Source organism: Engystomops pustulosus, chromosome 6 (assembly GCF_040894005.1).
Source record: "Engystomops pustulosus chromosome 6, aEngPut4.maternal, whole genome shotgun sequence".
Taxonomy (NCBI): Eukaryota; Metazoa; Chordata; class Amphibia; order Anura; family Leptodactylidae; genus Engystomops; species Engystomops pustulosus.
The window spans coordinates 104,371,977-104,391,999 of NC_092416.1; the positions used below are offsets into that span (position 1 = coordinate 104,371,977).

Here is a 20,023-nt window from a genome sequence, read left to right on the forward strand (position 1 = left end):
GCCCAAAAACGGCCCAAAAACGCCATGTGTGTCTTCACCCTAAGGCTAGTGACGCATGTGTTTTTCAAATGTTTGCTTTACTTAGTGTTTTTCAAAACCCAATGCTTGATAACTGATAACTGTGATAACTGCAGGAAACTGTGTGTCTTGGAATTTGTAAAAACGCAGTGATCTTGTTATCTCTGAATTTTGCAAGTAATAGCATACGTTTAAAAAATAATGAATTTTTGACTTATAAGTCAAAAACGCAACGCTTTGAAAAGTGCTATTAAAGCACACCTAAAAAACGCAGACACAAAAAACGCAAGGGAGAAAACGCTGAGTTAAAGGACATCTACCACCAGATTACTGGTGGTAGAGTGTCCTAAATAGGCTGCTCGATTTACCTCAGGGATGGGGGGGGGCCACGTTTAACCCTTTCAGGACCTGGCCCTTTTTTGTTTTTTCATTTTCATTTTTTACTCCCCATGATCAAAAATCCATAACTTTTTTATTTTTCCATGTACAGAGCTGTGTGACGGCTTATTTTCTGCGTAACAAATTGCACTTCATAGTGATGGTATTGAATATTCCATGCCGTGTACTAGGAAGCGGGAAAAAAATTCCAAATGCAGTGAAATTGGTAAAAAAACGAATTTGTGCCGCCTTCTTGTGGGCTTGGATCTTACGGATTTCACTGTGCGCCCCAAATGACATGTCTACTTTATTCTTTGGGTCGGTACGATTACGGGGATACCAAATTTGTATAGGTTTTATAATGTTTTCATACATTTACAAAAATTAAAACCTCCTGTACAAAAATTTTTTTGGGGATTTTGCCATCTTCGGGCGCTAATAACTTTTTTATACTTTGGTGTACTGAGCTGTGGGTGGTGTCGTTTTTTGCGGATTTTGATGACGTTTACAATGTTATCAATTTTAGGACTGTACGACCTTGTGATCACTTTTTATAGAATTTTTTAATTTTTTTAAATGACAAAAAAGTGCCATTTTCGAATTTGGACGCGATTTTCCGTTACCGAATTAAACGCAGTGAAAAACCGTTATCATATTTTGATAGATCGGGCATTTTCGGACGCGGCGATACCTAATGTGTTTATGATTTTTACTGTTTATTTATATTTATATCAGTTCTAGGGAAAGGGGGGTGATTTGAGTTTTTAGGGTTTTTTATTATAATTTTTTTTTTTTTAACTTTTTTTTTTTTTTATTTTTAGTACTTTTCAGACTCCCTAGGGTACTTTAACCCTAGGGGGTCTGCACGATCCTATCATATACTGCCATACTACAGTATGGCAGTATATGGGGATTTTACTCCTCATACATTACAATGTGCTGATAGCACATTGTAATGCATGGGTTAACCAGAAGTAGCCTCGGGTCTTCGCGAGACCCGAGGTTACCATGGCGACGGATCGCCGCTCCCCGATGACGTCACGGGGAGCGGCGATCCTCGAAAAGATGGCGGCGCCCACGCGCCGCCATGCTTTTGAAGCCGCCGGCAGCATTGCCGGCGGCGATCGAGGTGAAAACACCCGCGATCGGTGCTAGCACCGATCGCGGGTGTTACCGGTAAGCCTTTGCTGCAATATGCAGCAAAGACTTACCGGCTATGGAGAGGGCTCAGCGCGTGAGCCCTCTCCATGCACCCGCGGCCGACCCGTGACGTGCTATTACGTCACGGGTCGTGAAAGGGTTAACATGTGATTTGGCGTTTTTATTGTGGAGGCGCTCAGGCAGACGGCGCCACCGCTGAATTACAGTGACGACAGAGGGCCAGGGGCAGTGTGAATATATTAAAGGCCATATTATAGTTATTAACCCTAACGCAAAAAGACATTCCTAAAAGTCCTGTAGCATAGGGGGGAGTATGAAACGGGCTCACGGGCTGAACCCTCTTCATACTCACCGTGTGTGGAGCAAACACCCGTCGCTAACATGGGCGCTGCCTGGCGTTAAAACCTGTAACGGAATATAGCGCCAAAGTTGAAAATGTCACTTTTTTGCCATTTTGCTCAGTATAAGGATTCAATAAAAAGTGATCAATAGGTCGCCCAGTCCTCAAAATGGCAGCATTGAAAACGTCATCAAAAGTCGCAAAAACTGACACCACCCACAGCTCCATACAACAAAGTATGAAAAAGTTATTACAGCCAGAAGATGGCAAAATTAAGAATTAGTTTTTTGTACAGGAGGTTTTCATTTTTGTAAATGTAGAAAAAACATAAAACCTACATAAATTTGGTATGCCCGTGATCGCACTGACCCAAAGACATGTCATTTGGGGCGCACAGTGAAAGCCGTAATTCCAAGCCCACAAGAAAATGGCGCAAATGCGTGTTTTCATACTTTTCACTGGATGCAGAATTGTTTCCGCTTTCCAGTACATGACATGGAATATTAAATACAGTCACCATGAAGTGCAATTTGTTACGCATTAAACAAGCCATCACACAGCTCTGTACAAGGAAAACTAAAAAACGTATAGATTTTTGAAGGTGGGGAGTGAAAAATCAAAACCGCCAAAATGAAAAAGGGGTTAAAGGACATTGTCGTTGTCTGAGGGGGGACATGTTAGATGTCCTACTCACTTGTACTAGGGGGTCTGATTGCTCCTAACATATACTGCAATACTGTGGTAAATTGTGAATTTTTTAAGAGTCTGTAATAAAGTGCCACCATCATACGGTTGCAGATCAGGTAAAATGACAGTCTGTAATGTCATGGAAAGGGTTGCCTGTCTTCTAACCTGTTTTCTTGGATCAAAAAATAAAGGACAATGTCTTAGTTCAGGAGAAACATGCTAGTTACAAACAGCAATTAAAATGGTACAGGTATAGAATTTTTGTGCTCATCTCTCCTGCATCATCATCATCATCTTAATATTTGTGTGTGCAATCCAAGTATGCCTGACTCTCTTTTATTCCATTCTAGCTTCTTGGACTTACGGACCCAGCTCAAGCCAGCAGGTGCAACCAGTGGCACACAGACTGCAAGAGGAGCGTCAGTGTTGATTTAGTGGAAAAGAAAACCCCCAAAATAGTTTCTGATTATGGCATTATGCTGCATGTCACAATGGGGAGATTTAGCACAAGTGTTTGACTATAAAACTGTTCTTTTTGCTTATGGCAAACCATTCAAAGTTCATGCTTTATTTTCCATTAGCAGTTTATGAAAATAAAGCTGTGCTTTAATTCAACTAGAATAATTTTTCTCTCAAACACCATTGATAATGCATTACATCGACCCCTGCTGCTGCGCTACCACTACTTCCTACTTCAATTTTCTTTTGTAAAGGGTTGTTATCCTCCCTAATTGCATTTGACCTAAGTATAATGCTAATAAAAATGTATAATGAACCTTAGAATGATTGTCTAAATTGGGGGGCCTCCACCAGATTTTGCGCCCAGGGGCCCCCACCAACCTTAATCCGGCCCTGCATGGATGTGTAATAAGACTCTCTATTATAAGATTATGAATATGGAGTATATGAGGCGGACCCTGAAAGTGATTGCATTGATTACAGGTGTAAGTGGTGCAAGTGTCTGTTCTGTTATTGAGGATGATTATTTGCCTTCCACTATTCTTACAGAGTATGTGGTTCCTGGTATTAGTACATTTGCAATCGCAGACAGACCATGAGGTTTGGATCTCTTCTCACTGTTCTCTGCAGACTAAGACAGACCAAGACTAAGACCAAAGACCATGTCTTAGTCTTAGTCTTAAACCCACCAGGGGTTTATATACTTCCTTGGTAAGGTGGTAGGACTTCTCCAGTCAGCTTCCAGCTTGATTTACAAGAACAACATTGGACAACAACATTGAGGTGGATTTGGGTCTGGCCGGTATTCACTAAGGCAGTTCCTCCGATGTCCACCAGGTGTCGCTGCTGCACTGAAGACCATCAGATTGCATCGGAGTTCACCGCCCTACCCTGGCTGAAGGTAAGCGCGTGTCGAGCGACACTTTTTTATCTTTAAATGCAGCGGTTTTTCCGAATCCGTCGAGTTTTTTTACGGCCACACACCCTTACCCCTTCTTAGTAAATGACCCCCATTATGCATTGTTAACTCTTGCCTTACCAGGCACTGGCTTCAGCTACAATCACTAAGTTCTCCTATCAGTAACTTCTGGATGAGTTGCACAGGCTCACCAGATAGATCCTGACAAGGAGAGGGAGCTATTCGCAACAACCACCTTGCCTATGCATTGGCAGGGGTGTTGCATATACATTAGGTTGTAACTATGAGTCTGTGATCCAATTTCTTCTCTCTTGGATATACAATGTACATATAAACTGACTGTTCGTGGAGGTATAACCAGCTTACTATATTCTCAGGATTGTTAGTGTAGAGCTGTATGTGAGGTGTATGTAATACATACATAGGGGGATATTTATCAGGACCTCTGCGCACTGCCAGTGGCGCAGAGGCCCTGAAGTAATCGCAAATGCTAGCTTATTGCTAGCTTTTGCGATTATTTTTCACAATCCGCCACCTTCACGCCAGTGGGGCGTGAAGGGGCGTGAAGCGGGGGGGCGGCCGGCCGAGCGGGGGGCGCGGCCAGACTGGAGTGGGCCGGCGCGGGGCGTTACTGTCCCCGCACCTGCGCACTTGCTGCTGCCGGCGACTTTTCATACGTGAAAAGTCGCCGGATGCGTTTTTTTCCCTGTATTGCCCCTGGTTTTTGGCGCACGCGATCGGATTGTGGCGCATCGGCGCCGGCATGCAAGCGCCGGAAATCGGGGGACGTGGCCGAATGAAAACCGGACGGATTCGGAAAAAACGCCGCATTTAAAAAAAAAATTGTCGCTCGGCACGCGCTTACCTTCACTCAGCCCGGCTCGGTGTACTCCAATGCGTTCCGATGCTCTTCAGCGCAGCATGGACAGTGGACGGTGGAGGAACTACCTTAGTGAATCTGCCCCTATATGTAACATATGGCCTGTGTTCACTACCATCTCTTCCCCTAGATAGAGCTTACTGTATGACCTGTGGTACCAGTATACAGTACATGGCACTGGTCTCAGGTATGGAAGGCAGATATCTGGTGCTACCAGTATACATTGCATGGTACTAGTCTCGGGTATGAAGGGCAAGTGTACGGTGGTTCCAGTATACAGTGCATGGTACTGGTCTCTTTGCCCCCAGATGAGGAGCATGTGTAAGCCATGGATCAGAAGCCCCATTAAACCACCAATGTTACCAAAGTAGATTTCTGGTGATCTGTACATTTCTTTTCACAGTTGTGGAAGTTACATTGATTTTCAGAATAAATGACCCTTGACCTGTACTACATATGCTGCTAATAGAGATGGGCTAATTTTTCGAAAATTCAATTCGCCGAGTACGCCGAATTTTCCGTCAAAATTCATTTAGACCACAATCGAATCATCATTTTGCCCTTCTTTTCATCTGCCAGTGTCCGCTAGTGTCAGTCAATAATCCATCAGTATTGCTAAAGCCAAAAACAAAAAGGAGTTGATCCAAAACAGAGATGGCCATTAAATGGAATATTTGCATGTCCTCTGTGTTCTGTATCCACTCCTGCTTTTGGTTATCAATCCTGAAGCTTTTCATTCCTTCTGACAGATGAAGTGAAGGGGAAAACCAAACATAGTGGCAACGTCATAGAGTGACGGAAGGTGAAAACAACAATATGGAAATCACAGGGTGTTCCAGGGAAACAGCGGTCAGTTGGCAGAAGCATGAGTAGGCCGCAGAATGGCACAACAACAGAATGACAGCGTGGAGGTGGCGGCAGCAGCATGAGGTCAGAGAGTGGCACAATTACAGTGTGTGTAGGTGGGGGCAGCAGTAGCAGCAGCATGAGGCCAGAGAGTGGCACAATGACAAATTCTGGTGCTGGCAGCAACATGGTAGGCCACAGTGTGGCACAATGACAGAGTGTGGAGGTGCCGGCAGCAGAAGGAGGTCAAAAAGTGGCACAATGACAGAGTGTGGAGGTGGGTGACAATTCCAGTCCCTGGTAAAGGTGGTGGGAGGCAGATGGAGCAACTGGCAGCAGATGTGTGGCATCAGGCGGGTGGCAGTATCAGAATAGTGGCTGAGGCAGGTAGTTAGAATCCAGACTCATTTCTCAAAGTTTGGGGGAGGTGTCATGGCTGATCTAATCTGATGCATAAGGCTTGTTTGTGACATCTTCTTTAAATTTAAATTTGGGGAATACAGAACCCCAAAAACTCACACACTGGACTTGAACTATGTTGATTTGACACAGATTTCTTGATATCAACTTTAGCAACAAAAAAGAATAGAAATTTGGGTTACACAGATCCACAAAATGGACACTTTGGACTTTGAGGAAAAATCACTCCATCAGCTACTGAGTACAAGCAGCTAGATGCTAGAGACAGCACAGGCAGTGTGAAATGATGGGATTGCATGGACGTCTGTTTTTATGGGGCTGTGACATCACATAAGCCTGTCAGTCACTGATTGGCTTACATGTCTGCACATGTGATCGAGGGTGTTCCTTTCTTCTTCACAGAGTTCTCTGCCCCATGTAACACGTTGTGCTTGTGGCCATTTTGCTAATAAAGGGGGAAAAAATTGTTCCCACGAATCACTGTAAACTTCGGATTTCTGCAGAACCTAAATTTTCCTGAAATTCTAAACAAATTCCATTTTGTTAGAATCGATTTGCCTATCTCTAGCTGCTCACATTATCTGCTGTTTGATATATATGCACACACTAATAGTGTTTTCTTCTGTGTTATCTATAAGCCGTTTATCTATTCAATTGTAGCAACATGTAATAAGATCTATATCTATTACTTCCAGAAGTTGTCATCCTGCTCTAGATAGGAAGGCAATATCCAAGTACTTAGGGTGATCAATCTTCTACCAAAACCTCACACATCTAGAATCTGCTCTTTATGTCTATCTCCTAGAGCTGATGATCTGCAAACAATGTTTCTTGTTTATCTGTGGTCAAGGATTAGGTCTCAAGCATTTTTTTTGTAAGATGTTATATACTCTCACTGATAGAGTAGAGATCCAAAACCTGGTATTGGTATCTCAGCTCAGTCCACCTCAGGGTCCCCTTTAAGGAGGATGATATTAGTAGAGGTCAGCTCAGATGGCATTTTATCATAAATATAAATGTTTTTTTTCCTTTGCAAATACTGCAATTACCAGTCTCTAAAGGAGACTTTAGAGTCATCAGGCTCTTCTCTGAATCCATGGAATGGGTAATGGTGAGAAGAACTGTGGTCAAAGTTATGGAATGGAATGTCATGACAAAGGTTACTAATCTTTACCTTGTTATCAGTCTCTTTAGTCTTTTAGTGAAAGAATCCAGTTTCTTATTTTTTTTTACCAGAACACCACAGGCCAGATATATCAAAAGTAGTGGAAGTTGCACTATGTGGAGTTGCCGCAGATTATGCCGCAGATTATTGAATACTGGCGCCTGGTTGCCTTGTGACTCAATTATGTCGAGTCGTGGCAATAAATGTGTTGCAATCTCCGAATAGGCACTGACACACGCCTTCTCTGAGCTCTTTTTGCGCCTTTTGTAAGTCTATTTTTTGCATCCGATTTGTCTTTGTCAGATAAAGTTTTTTTTTGCGCCTTATTAGGCACAAATTTTAGAAAAAGGCAATTTTTTTGCGCAAATCACACCATTGCCTTTCCTAAGCATGGCCTGGACTGGCATGTTATTGCACAATTATTTGCGCCCATATAGGTGAAAATCAATGTTAAATAGGGCACAAACATCTGGAAGCAGGAGGAATACAAGATAAATTAGGCGCAAACCGGAATCACTGCTACACGGCGAACTCCTGCGAACTGCTGGAAAAAGACAAAAAATTGCACAATTACCCCAATGCACTCAAAAAGTCACTAAAAAGGTGCATCAGACTAAGATAAATGACCTATGAACAATGTCCAACAATTGACCACATAAACAGGCTTAATAAACCAATATTCTCTTTACTTCAAAACTTCTTATAGATACATTATTCTCAGTAGTTTTCAGTTTGTTCCATAAGTATATATATTGCACATTTCTTTTAAGTATTGCACATTTCTTTAAATATTTGCTTGCATAGAATAAACTAATCTCAGGGTCATGTGAGTCAATTACCGATACAATTGTATAGCATTCAAAAAGTCCGATAGTTCGGTACACATAGTATGATATGGTAGATAAGACTCACATTGATATGATCCCTGGGGCAGAGACACTACCTCACTTGCACGTTTATTCTATGCAAGCAAATATTTAAAGAAATGTGCAATACTTAAAAGAAATGTGCAATATATATACTTATGGAACAAACTGAAAACTACTGAGAATAATGTATCTATAAGAAGTTTTGAAGTAAAGAGAATATTGGTTTATTAAGCCTGTTTATGTGGTCAATTGTTGGACATTGTTCATAGACTGCGTTTTTAAGGGGGAGTTGGAGAATCTCCCGTCCTAGACCACTTCATCTGAATAACTCCACACACTGTACCTTGTCTATCTTACAAAGTGGATTATCTAAGATAAATGACCCCCATAGAGTTTTCCATATAGTGCACAAGCAATTATGAGGTTCTCCTCAAGGGAAATTCAGGGTCACAGGTTTCCATTCTATTTAAGTTGACCCTGCGGTTATGAACAAGCTTTGTTTTTACACTCTCTAAATGACCATCTCATATCAACGGCAAGGCCACAATTTTCTATTACCTGGAACATGCTGGACCTCATGCCAGCCTCCTATGTCTTCCCTTGAGTAAAAACAGATGGGCTAGTGAATCCTGGCCAGCAAGGGGTTAAATATGGTCTTCTTCAATAATATGGTCTTCAATAATATGGTCAGCAAAATATGGTCTTCTTCAATCAAATTTTTGTATACACCAACAGAGTTTTCTTTTTTAGTGTCTTATCAGGCATCCTGACAATGATCTGCACCTCATTACTAAGAGAAGGTGAAAGAATTTTAAGGAATTTCTTGGAGGTATTATTCCTAAACTGGTTGCTCCTCAAGAGTAGGATCTCTACTTCTTTTCTTATAGAAACATTTCCAAGGATAAATCAGAATCTCTCCACTTCTGTGATCTAGCTGCCCTACCTACCGGATCTGTATCGCCATCAGAAGCCTAGGAAACTTCCACACATTCCCAATGTATTTTCTGTATACTGCGAGGTCTAAGAAATAGGGTCATCATCCCATCTAAAGGATTTATCCTCTTACAGAAAAGTGTTGAAGGGAGCGGTTTTTTTTTACTGCCCTAATGATTGTACTGCTGCATAAATCCCATTTGTGTGTGCTGCCTGAGGATGAACAGGAAAACTGAAATTTGCGTACCGAAATGTTTCGTTTCCTGGAGTTCTCAGGCAGCACAGCTTTCCCACCCATAATATAATTTTACTGCTACAAATAATACAAGGATCGCGTGGTATCCTCAACCTTATATAGGCAGTCCGATGGTGATTGATTACCACTTACTAACTTGTCCCTTCTGCTAATATCCTGGGGGCATTTGCCCATTTGTGTGTACTGCCTGAAGACTCTAGGAAACAAAAATTCGGTAAGCAAATTTCAGTATTTTCTATATCTACTTTTTTTCTCAATGTCAATTTTTTAGTTCAACAGGTATTCATTTTTTCATTCACGTATATGTTTTTAAAAATAAATGCAAGTTCTTAAAACAGTTTTTATTCCCTATTTGAATTAACATGGATGAAATAAACAGTCATTTTGTGCATTTGCATACAAGCAATTTAATACTTTTCATCACTAAATATTTTTGTTTATCATTCTTGCAGCCAAGACAATACCTACAGAAAGAAGCTACAGTATGACCAAAATGCCATCACATTCTTGTTTATTTTATGTTGTGTTTACTGCACCTTCCATCCTTTTACCGAAGCAAGCAAAAGTTATAGGTAAAAGAAAGATTATCTTTCTTTCATTAGTCGAATCAATGTAAAGTTTCTGTTGTCTTTTTTGCTATATTTGTCCTTTTGCTATATTACCACTGTTCCACCATTAGATCAATCATTCTGTTGATGCTTAAATCTGGTGAGTCAAAAATGTCAGTAGAGAAAATACTAGAACCAACAGGACTACTGGGACCAAAATTGGAGGTAGATCCAGATGTTAGTGCATCTAGCCAATCAGCTGGATCAAAACTTGCATTAGTTGATGAAGATGAAGATGATGATGGAGACATGTTGTTTTCCTGGTGATCTGGTGAAGAAGGTAATTCAATTTGATCTGGAGAAAAGACAGCCGGAAGACTTTCCTGACCAGAAAGGAAATCAAAATTTCCAGAAACAGGAAATTCTAGAATTGCAGAATTCGGCATAATTGAGAGTGGCTGAGAATCAAGGCAACACTGAATCTGTTTTACAAAATTACCATTTTGATGATTGATATCAGAATGTTTGTTTTCCATAGAGGCAGAATCAAAATCCATTAATTTATCTGCAAATAAAAAAAAACATTTGAATTCAATGTATTAAGTAAATTTATGGTTTACAAACGGCAACACAATATTTTAAAAATGAAATGTTCATCAATATGGCAGTTTCTTGACATTCCTCACTGAAACAATAATAATGAAAGTATAATGGATCTGGTAAAATGTCCATCAATACCAATGGACTTTTAATGGTTTATATTAAAGTGGTATTCCAGGACTAAGCATAATTCATATACATAAAATTATTTAAAAGTTTATGTCATCAGCATTTTCTGCTAAGGAGAGCAGAGTGTAATAAAGAATTAAAATGCTACTGGCCCTTTAATCAGTCCGTTAATTTCCTCCGCGCGGTCCGTTGCGGAGAAGACACAGGAGAGAAGATGGCTGCCGGTCACATGTCCACATCACATGTCCTGCACCTGCCTGGGCAGGTCATGGGATCACCACTTATGTTTGGCTGTAGTGGGTTGGTTGCAGTGCATCCAGTATGGCAAGTGTTGTGGTGATGTGCAGGGAAGGCAGTTACACATCATGACTAAGGTAACAGAGCAGGACAGTCTGTTAGATCATCACCGGGAGCAGAGCATAAGATGGAGGAGTAGTTACTGAGAACTAAAGGATTATGGAAATTGGAGTTTCCAGTGGCGGCCATCTTAGTGATAACTCCACCTACTTTAGAGAGGCCATAAATTTTGCAAATCATAAAATCAAACTATTGAAGCTCAGTTTTGTGACTATTGACATTGAGTATTGTTGTACTCATTTATTTATATCATCACGGGTTTTTGTGTGAGATTTTCATATTCCCGGAATACCCCTTTAATCTTTGTTTGTACCACATTCATGATTTCAGATTGACAAAATAGAGCTGCAACTTCCATCAATTTTTTTGTTCAACAGAAGTGTTGCAAATGGACACTAATGGAAGCAATTCAACCCCTTAGGGATGCAGGGTTTTTTAGCTCATTTCTCACTCTCCACTTCAAAAATCCATAACTTTTTAAATTTTTGGTGCACAGAGTTGTGTGAGGGCTTATTTTCTGCATAAAAAATTTATTTTCCAGTGATATTATTTATTATTTCATGCTGTGTACTGGGAAGCTGGAAAAAAATTCCAATTGTGGGGAAATTGGCAAAAAAAAGCATTTGCGTCACTTTCTTGTGGGCTGTTTTTACAACTTTCACTGTGCGTTTTAAATAACAGCTCTGCTTTAATCTTTGGTTCGGTACGACCACGGTAATAGCAAATTTATACAGGTTTTATTACGTTTTAATACATTTTCAAAAATGAAACAAATGTGTACAAAAAATTGTTGCCATCTTCTGACGCTATTAACTTTTTAATACTATAGTGTACGGAGCTGTGTGAAGTTTCTTTTTTGCAAAATGAGCTGACGTTTTCACTGCTACCATTTTGATGACTGTGCGACATTTTGATCACTTTTTTATGTGACGTAAAATGGTGTAAAAGTGGCCTAACAGGGTGAGCTACTTTCTACTATGGGGTTCACTGCCGGAAATAACAATTTTATATTTTGATAGATTGGACATTTTTGGAAATGGGGATACCTAAAGTGTTTGTGATTTTTACTGTTTATTACATTTTATATCACTTCTCAAGAAAGGGGGTGATTTGAATTTTTAGGTTTTAAATTTTTTTTATTATTCTTGAAACTTTTTGGAATTTTTTTTTTACTATTTTTCAGACCCTGTAGGGTACATTAACCTTATATTGTCTGATCGTTCTGTGAGATAGTACAGTAATATGCACCGCCATATTACAGTATTATGCTAGATATCGACTGCCATTTTTGTGTATGCAGCTTCCATTTAGTTTAATTTGCCTAGAGATTAGGACAGGCCACATGTGTTTTAAGTTTCTGACCTTGGTGTTCAGCAGAATACATAATCGAAACTGCCCGAGGACCAGAGACCAATTAGCTGGTTAGTTATTCTTCAGAACCCAATGATGTTATTTATTTACCTTTGCCTATGCTAATCACAGTAGCCAAGCATAAATATGTGTAACACTATACAATAAAGTATAAGCTGCCTTTTCAAAGATACTGGAGCCTGTATCTTGGTTTCTGCTCTCATCCTGATATATCAACACTGGTGCCTTTTCTAATTTGGAAGTCACTCTACAACCTAGAGAGTTCCTGAAATTTTAACAGTTCCCACCATATACTGCAATACTACAGTACTGCAGTATATAGCATGTACAGTATTCATTACAATGATCCACTGGCTCATTGTAACAAAACTACAAAAACCAGACACCCTTGGGTCTGATGAAGAGCTGAGGCTGTCATGGCAACCGATCACCACCCCCCGATGACGCTTGGGGGAGTGACAAACACAAAGAAATGGTGGCTCCCATGCGCCGCCGTCTTTTAAATGCTGCCGGTAGCATCGGCAGGGTTATTACCCGTGATCGGTGCTAGCAATATTCAGCAAACCCCACCTGTGTATGAAGAGCGCTCAGTCCCTCTTTCTACACCCCCAGCATCTCTGTTCTGTACATGTAGGGCGCGGAGCGTGAAGGGGTTAAAATACACTAAAATCATTGGACATTTTAAAAGATCCAATAGAACTCCATTATTAGTAGGTGTGAACTAGGCTTAAATTGTGGGATGTGCCTTTTGAGAGGTCGATGTTCATAGTATGATGAGAATTTGACCCTGTTTGGATCGTATGGTATATTTTATCCCCTCTCTGACCAGGCATTAAAAGGCCTTACTGATTGGAGCATTTATAACAATTTTTCATACTTATTGGTTTTACACATAGGGATAGTTCAAAATAAAAAAAATTAAGGGATCTTTTTTCATTAATAGTTTTTTGAAGAGTTTAAGTTACAAAAACAGGAGAATAATATACATATATTTTTTGTATAGCATATTATATTTTTTTAAGTTTTAAAATTTTCAATAATTAATGACCATAATAAATTTCATAGTGTGTCGGTCGTTTTGGTATGTAATATGGGGCAAAAAGGGGCAACTATAGCAATGTTTTTTTTATAGCAAAAGAGTGGATTATATCTTGGAAAAGGGAAAGAGTGACAGGGACCCACCCGGGATGTGCATCATCAGAAGGATATCGGGTAAGTTTGTAAGGAGTAATTTGACTGCCAGACCAGAGGAACAAGTGTCTCAAGGACATAACCGCAAACCATGTTGGTAATGCTATTGGTAAGTCAAACCCCTAGTATCCACTAGGGTAGACCACCCACAGTCCGGCTCCATTTGGGCGGTCCTCTGGGTGTTAGCTGAAACGTCGCTTTGTATCCACAAGTGAATAAAAATCCTTGAATGGGAGACGGAGTTCTGCTATTTCATTCATCGCTTATGCAACTAGAAATAGATACCCATACATTACATATATATGCATATACACAATTTCATAAATAGTTATTGCCATAAGAAGGATACTATTTAATCCATATTTGCCCCTGTATGCATTTATTTGTGTCTGCATGGGGCCAGAGTAGGGACATAAATGCAGCTAGCCGTGTGCCTGGATGAATTTATGCGCATGCGTTATTGGGAGCACCACCACGCATGCATGATTGAGACCAATATGAAATTCGAAAGAGAAAGAAGTGTGCTATCATGGACCAAAAATATTATATAAAGTAATCTTTATTAGTACATCAACTTACAACTACACAAGGGTTAAAATCACTTAAAAGTACATAAGTGTGTACTTATAAGTTGTGTAGTTGTAAGTTGTAAGTTGATGTACTAATAAAGATTACTTTATATCATATTGCTGGTGTGTGGACCCATCCATACTAGAGCTGTGCTCGCCCCAATAGTTTTGTTTGGTACACATGATTGAGACCAATACACATGCATAGTTGGAACACTGTGTGGACTACATGGTTCAGGACCTCCAATCTCTATTTTATGACCATTGATGGGCCGATTTTACATCGCAATGGAATGCTTGGTGGAGTTAATTATTTGGCATGTTTAATGATTTATGTTGTATATAGTTGGACTTTAGTAATGCAACAAAAACTCATGTTTTTAATTGAGACCGTTCGGGATTCTTGTATTTAAATTAAAAATCCAAAATAGTAGCAACAAGTTTTCAGCTCAATGACCAGACTCGATTTTTCAAATCTGCCCTGGGTCACGATTAATTTGTTATAACTTCGGAATGCTTTAACACATCCAGATGATTTTGAGATTGTTTTCTCATGACACATTGTACTTCATGTTAGTTGTAAAATTTAAGTGATAGGTTTTGCATTTTGTTCTGAAAAAAAGTGAAAATTAGGCAAAAGTTTGTAAAAATTCTTCATTTTCCAAGCTTGAAATGTTCTGCTTTCCAGACAGGAAGTAAAAATACCCAAAAAGCTTGATAATTAACATTTACGGAATGTCTGCTTTATGTTGGGATGATATTTTATGCGTCCTCTCATTTTTCTAGGATGTTATGAGGTGCAGAACTTTAGGTGCCATTTTTCTCATTTTCATGAAAATTGCCAAAACTCAGATTTTGAGGGATAACTCAGCTTTCAAGTGACTTTGAAAGGTCTAAATAATAGTAAAACCCCATAAACTACCCCACTATAGAAAATTCACCCCTCAACGTATGTAAAACATCTTCTATTAAGTCTATTAACCCTTTAAGTGTTTCACATGGGTTAAAACAATATGGACCTGCGATTTAGAAACTTTAGAATCTAAAGCACACTGGGGGGAGGGGTTTCGATCCATGGTGAGGACACTTACACACTGCGGTCATGCTTGACCTCGGCGTGTTAGGGGTTAAACATCTGGGATCTGAGTTTTTCCGATCCCGGGTGTTAGTCCTGGGTCTGGGCTGTAATATCACAGTAATAGGTTTCAAAACTAGAAACATTGAAATTATGTGTTTTAACAAAATGTTTTACTTTCTGGATACATTCCTTCTATTGAAGCCTCTGTCTTACTGTTAACTGTTAACAATGTTCAGTCAATCATTCTTTACATTTTTAGATAGTACATCCCACGTACATCCAATTGCAAATTTTACAACGAATGAATGCTATATACAAAATAATTACTGTTACAATTGAGATGTTTTTTTATACTGTACATATGGTTTTATTATGAGAGTATTAAACAAAGGAAATAAAGACTGGATAAAAACTACATCACATTCCTTGAGCACAATATAAATCTGAGGTGTGCAGTTGAATATTTTTAACCCCTACAAAAAATCAAGTGACCGCTGGATATGTAGAGCTAAAAGGTTAAATCAATCCCCATTTCCCTACGAAATGGAAATGAACATAATCACAAACATTTTAGTCATCTCCAGATCCCAAAATGCCTGGTCTATCAAATTATAAAACAACTATTATGCCATGCAGTAAACAATGTAAATTTAAAAAACGGCCAAATATCCAAATTGCTGCCATTCTAGAATTTTGCCATTCTACTTTGCCAAAGTTATGTGTCTCAAAATATGGCAAAACATAAAATAAAATAATTTTTTTAAAGTATATTTAAACATCTTAAACAGGTATAAATTGGGATGTCCATGAGCTTAATGATGCAAAGAATAAAGGAGGTGTCTTATGTGGACTGCACAGTGAAGGGTGTATAAACTAAGCCCATAAGGAAATGGCACAAATGTGTTATTCATCAATTTTACTGCATTTGGAATTCTTTTTCCAGGACATCGTGGTTCACCTAGATCACATTTCTATTTCACATTTTAAGACCTGCCATAAAGTTTCCTCGATATGCTTTAACCATAAGGGGAAGTCAGTCAGGCAAGGAGTACAAAAGACTAAGTGTAGGGTCTGTTTATACTGAAAGTGTAGCCTTTCACATCTACAAAGCAAGCAGGTACTGCACATAGGATTAAAGGAAGGCTCCTTATTCTGCAAGGGGGGTAATGTCCTATGATTTTGGAGGGAAACTCCAAACACAGAAAAATTATAGCTATCCAAATAAAATGAACTTAAATCAAATTTAGGAGCACCCACTAACAGGGTAGTGTTAGGAGGGGTAATCCTATCATTCTTTTGAGTTTTACATAAGTGGGCCTCTCGGAACCCCACTAAATCACATAACAGCTCCAATCCTGTAGATAGAAAGGCGAGTTACTTGTTGTGACTCCCCATATGGGAAAAAAGAGACGTCTGGAGGGTGCTGATACTCAAAAGTAAGGGTTTCTTTACTTGGAAAGGGTATTGACAACACGTTTCCCATTATACAAAGTGCTTCATCAGGTCTGGTACAATACACAAGTATAATAATAAAATAAATAAAATACTGTACAATAAAATAAAATGATAAATACATAGGTAGACCATCAAGAATTTATGGTAGTTAAAGGCATAGGATATATACACTCACCGGCCACTTTATTAGGTACACCTGTCCAACTGCTTGTTAACACTTAATTTCTAATCAGCCAATCACATGGCGGCAACTCAGTGCATTTAGGCATGTAGACATGGTCAAGACAATCTCCTGCAGTTCAAACCGAGCATCAGTATGGGGCAGAAAGGTGATTTGAGTGCCTTTGAGCGTGGCATGGTTGTTGGTGCCAGAAGGGCTGGTCTGAGTATTTCAGAAACTGCTGATCTACTGGGATTTTCACGCACAACCATCTCTAGGGTTTACAGAGAATGGTCCGAAAAAGAAAAAACATCCAGTGAGCGGCAGTTCTGTGGGCGGAAATGCCTTGTTGATGCCAGAGGTCAGAGGAGAATGGGCAGACTGGTTCGAGCTGATAGAAAGGCAACAGTGACTCAAATCTCCACCTGTTACAACCAAGGTAGGCAGAAGAGCATCTCTGAACGCACAGTACGTCGAACTTTGAGGCAGATGGACTACAGCAGCAGAAGACCACACCGGGTGCCACTCCTTTCAGCTAAGAACAGGAAACTGAGGCTACAATTTGCACAAGCTCATCGAAATTGGACAGTAGAAGATTGGAAAAACGTTGCCTGGTCTGATGAGTCTCGATTTCTGCTGCGACATTCGGATGGTAGGGTCAGAATTTGGCGTCAACAACATGAAAGCATGGATCCATCCTGCCTTGTATCAACGGTTCAGGCAGGTGGTGGTGGTGTCATGGTGTGGAGAATATTTTCTTGGCACTCTTTGGGCCCCTTGGTACCAATTGAGCATCGTTGCAACGCAACAGCCTACCTGAGTATTGTTGTTGACCATGTCCATCCCTTTATGACCACAATGTACCCTGATGGCTACTTTCAGCAGGATAATGCGCCATGTCATAAAGCTGGAATCATCTCAGACTGGTTTCTTGAACATGACAATGAGTTCACTGTACTCAAATGGCCTCCACAGTCACCAGATCTCAATCCAATAGAGCATCTTTGGGATGTGGTGGAACGGGAGATTCGCATCATGGATGTGCAGCCGACAAATCTGCGGCAACTGTGTGATGCCATCATGTCAATATGGACCAAAATCTCTGAGGAATGCTTCCAGCACCTTGTTGAATCTATGCCACGAAGAATTGAGGCAGTTCTGAAGGCAAAAGGGGGTCCAACCCGTTAATACCCTGTTTCCCCTAAAATAGGACATCCCCCGAAAATAAGACCTAGTACAATTTTGTTCAATCTTAAAAATATAAGGCCTCCCCTGAAAATAAGACCTAGCGGCCGCCATTGCAGCGGACCCCCATGTCATGCATTAGTATTAGTTGATTTTTTAGATGCTGCAAGAGGTTGTGACATGCAGGAAGAATTACAGAATAAAATCACTGACTGTTGCAGGACAAATACGCTACAAGCTGCTACATGGACATGAAGTGCTCATTTAAGGAAAGTTCTATTGCTAAACATGAGAGATTGGGGCCAAAAATTCCAATAGTTCAGAGTTTGGAGAGTAATAAGGATGTTTTAGAAGTTTATTTTTTTTTGTTCACCAATAAATGTAAATTCTTGTACATGGAAAAATAAGACATCCCCTGAAAATAAGACCTAGTGCCTCTTAAGGAGCAAAAATTAATATAAGACACTGTCTTATTTTCGGGGAAACAGGGTAGCGTGGTGTACCTAATAAATTGGCCGGTGAGTGTGTGTATATATATATATATATATATATACTCACACATCCGTGTTTGTGTGTGTGCCCTATATATAATGGAGAATGCCTATTGTTCTATGTGTAAACTACCTTATATACTCGAGTATAAGACTAGTTTTTCAGCACAAAAAATGTGCTGAAAAACCCAAACTCGCCTTATACTCGAGTCAAAAAAATAAATATATCTAAACTCACCTTTCCGGTGACCCCTGTATATCTTCTGTGCAATCTGTCTGGCAGCGGCGGCAGGCTATATACACTGGGGCAGGGGCTGGCAGGCTATATACACTGGGGCAGGGTCTAGCAGGCTACATACACTGGGGCAGGGTCTGGCAGGCTACATACACTGGGGCAGGGTCTGGCAGGCTACATACACTGGGGCAGGGTCTGGCAGGCTATATACACTGGGGCAGGGGCTGGCTATATACACTGGGGCAGATCCTGGCTGGCTATATACTGGGGAGGCTGTGACCAATGCATTTCCCACCCTCGGCTTATACTCGAGTCAATAGGTTTTCCCAGTATTTTGTGGTAAAATTTGTGGCCTCGGCTTATACTCGGGTTGGCTTATACTCGAGTATATACGGTAAATCTTCAAAAGCAGTTCTTGGTACATAGATAATTAGTGGAAATTAATGACTTAAAAAGAGATTAATAGCTGGGATGAATATAGAGATAGATAAATAAATACATGAATAGATAAATAATTTGTGCATTAAATGTTGTATAAAATTAGAACAGATACATAATGGATACTTGGTGAATGTGAGCCTATGGATAATCAATTAAAAAATGCTCAGTGGACATGGGGACTTCATGGTAACATGATGGATACACTTAGATACATGATGATCAATGAATGCACAATGTTTGGTATATGATGATCAGCTGAGCGATGAATAGATCTATATTCCTAGGGGTTCCTCGAGGGCTGTTATGGTGAGGCTGTTTAGCTGTAGTAGGATAGGTCAGGCTGAGGTAAATTCTAGTAGAAATATCAGGGGAGGTGACTGAATTAGTGGATGTTGGTTTCTGCCATCTTATTGAGACCTGTGGGGCACTTCCCTTTTGCACAGTGTCTCGTATCTGTTATGGATGTCCTTTTGCATGTCTGAGGAGAAAATGTTTAGACAGCCCATGTAGCAGGAAACCTTTCTTAATGTTTACTCTATGGACATTAATTCTTCTATTGCGGGCCTGTGTCGTTCTCCCAACGTATTGGAGTCCACAAGGACACTCGAGAAAATATATCACATATTCGGTCTGGCAGGTCATGTGATATTTCACCTTAAATGATTCAGAGGTGGAATAGTTGGACTGGAAAGTAGTGGTGTTATGTTTGGTGTTCTGACAGCACAGGCATAATGGTAGGGAGTATCTCCTAAACGTTTGCCCAGTGGTTTCCATTCTTTGGTTGTGCCAGGATGTGCCAGTGTTTGCACAGGATATCTTTGATTTGTTTGTGTTTGTCATTGTATTGGGTAATGAAGGCCAAAGGTAGGTCTGTGGACTTTT

General features: G+C 40.0%; 1 protein-coding gene and 1 long non-coding RNA gene across 4 annotated transcripts in view; one reads left to right on the top strand and one right to left on the bottom strand.

The window, feature by feature from the left end:
* The window catches only part of LOC140064064 (uncharacterized), a 67,508-nt gene extending 57,668 nt beyond the window's left edge, over positions 1 to 9,840 (top strand). Inside the window, exons 2-3 of the long non-coding RNA XR_011847688.1 lie at positions 2,935 to 3,042; positions 9,784 to 9,840. This is a non-coding gene — a long non-coding RNA (uncharacterized lncRNA). The remainder of the gene's footprint in view (positions 1 to 2,934; positions 3,043 to 9,783) is intronic.
* Positions 9,841 to 9,966: 126 nt separating this feature from the next.
* MAMSTR (MEF2 activating motif and SAP domain containing transcriptional regulator) overlaps positions 9,967 to 20,023 on the bottom strand; it is a 195,172-nt gene continuing 185,115 nt past the window's right edge. For all 3 annotated transcript variants that reach the window (XM_072110516.1, XM_072110518.1, XM_072110517.1), the window contains exon 13: positions 9,967 to 10,444. In XM_072110516.1, coding sequence (XP_071966617.1) covers positions 9,990 to 10,444 — 455 coding nt within the window. In that variant the 3' untranslated portion in view covers positions 9,967 to 9,989. The remainder of the gene's footprint in view (positions 10,445 to 20,023) is intronic.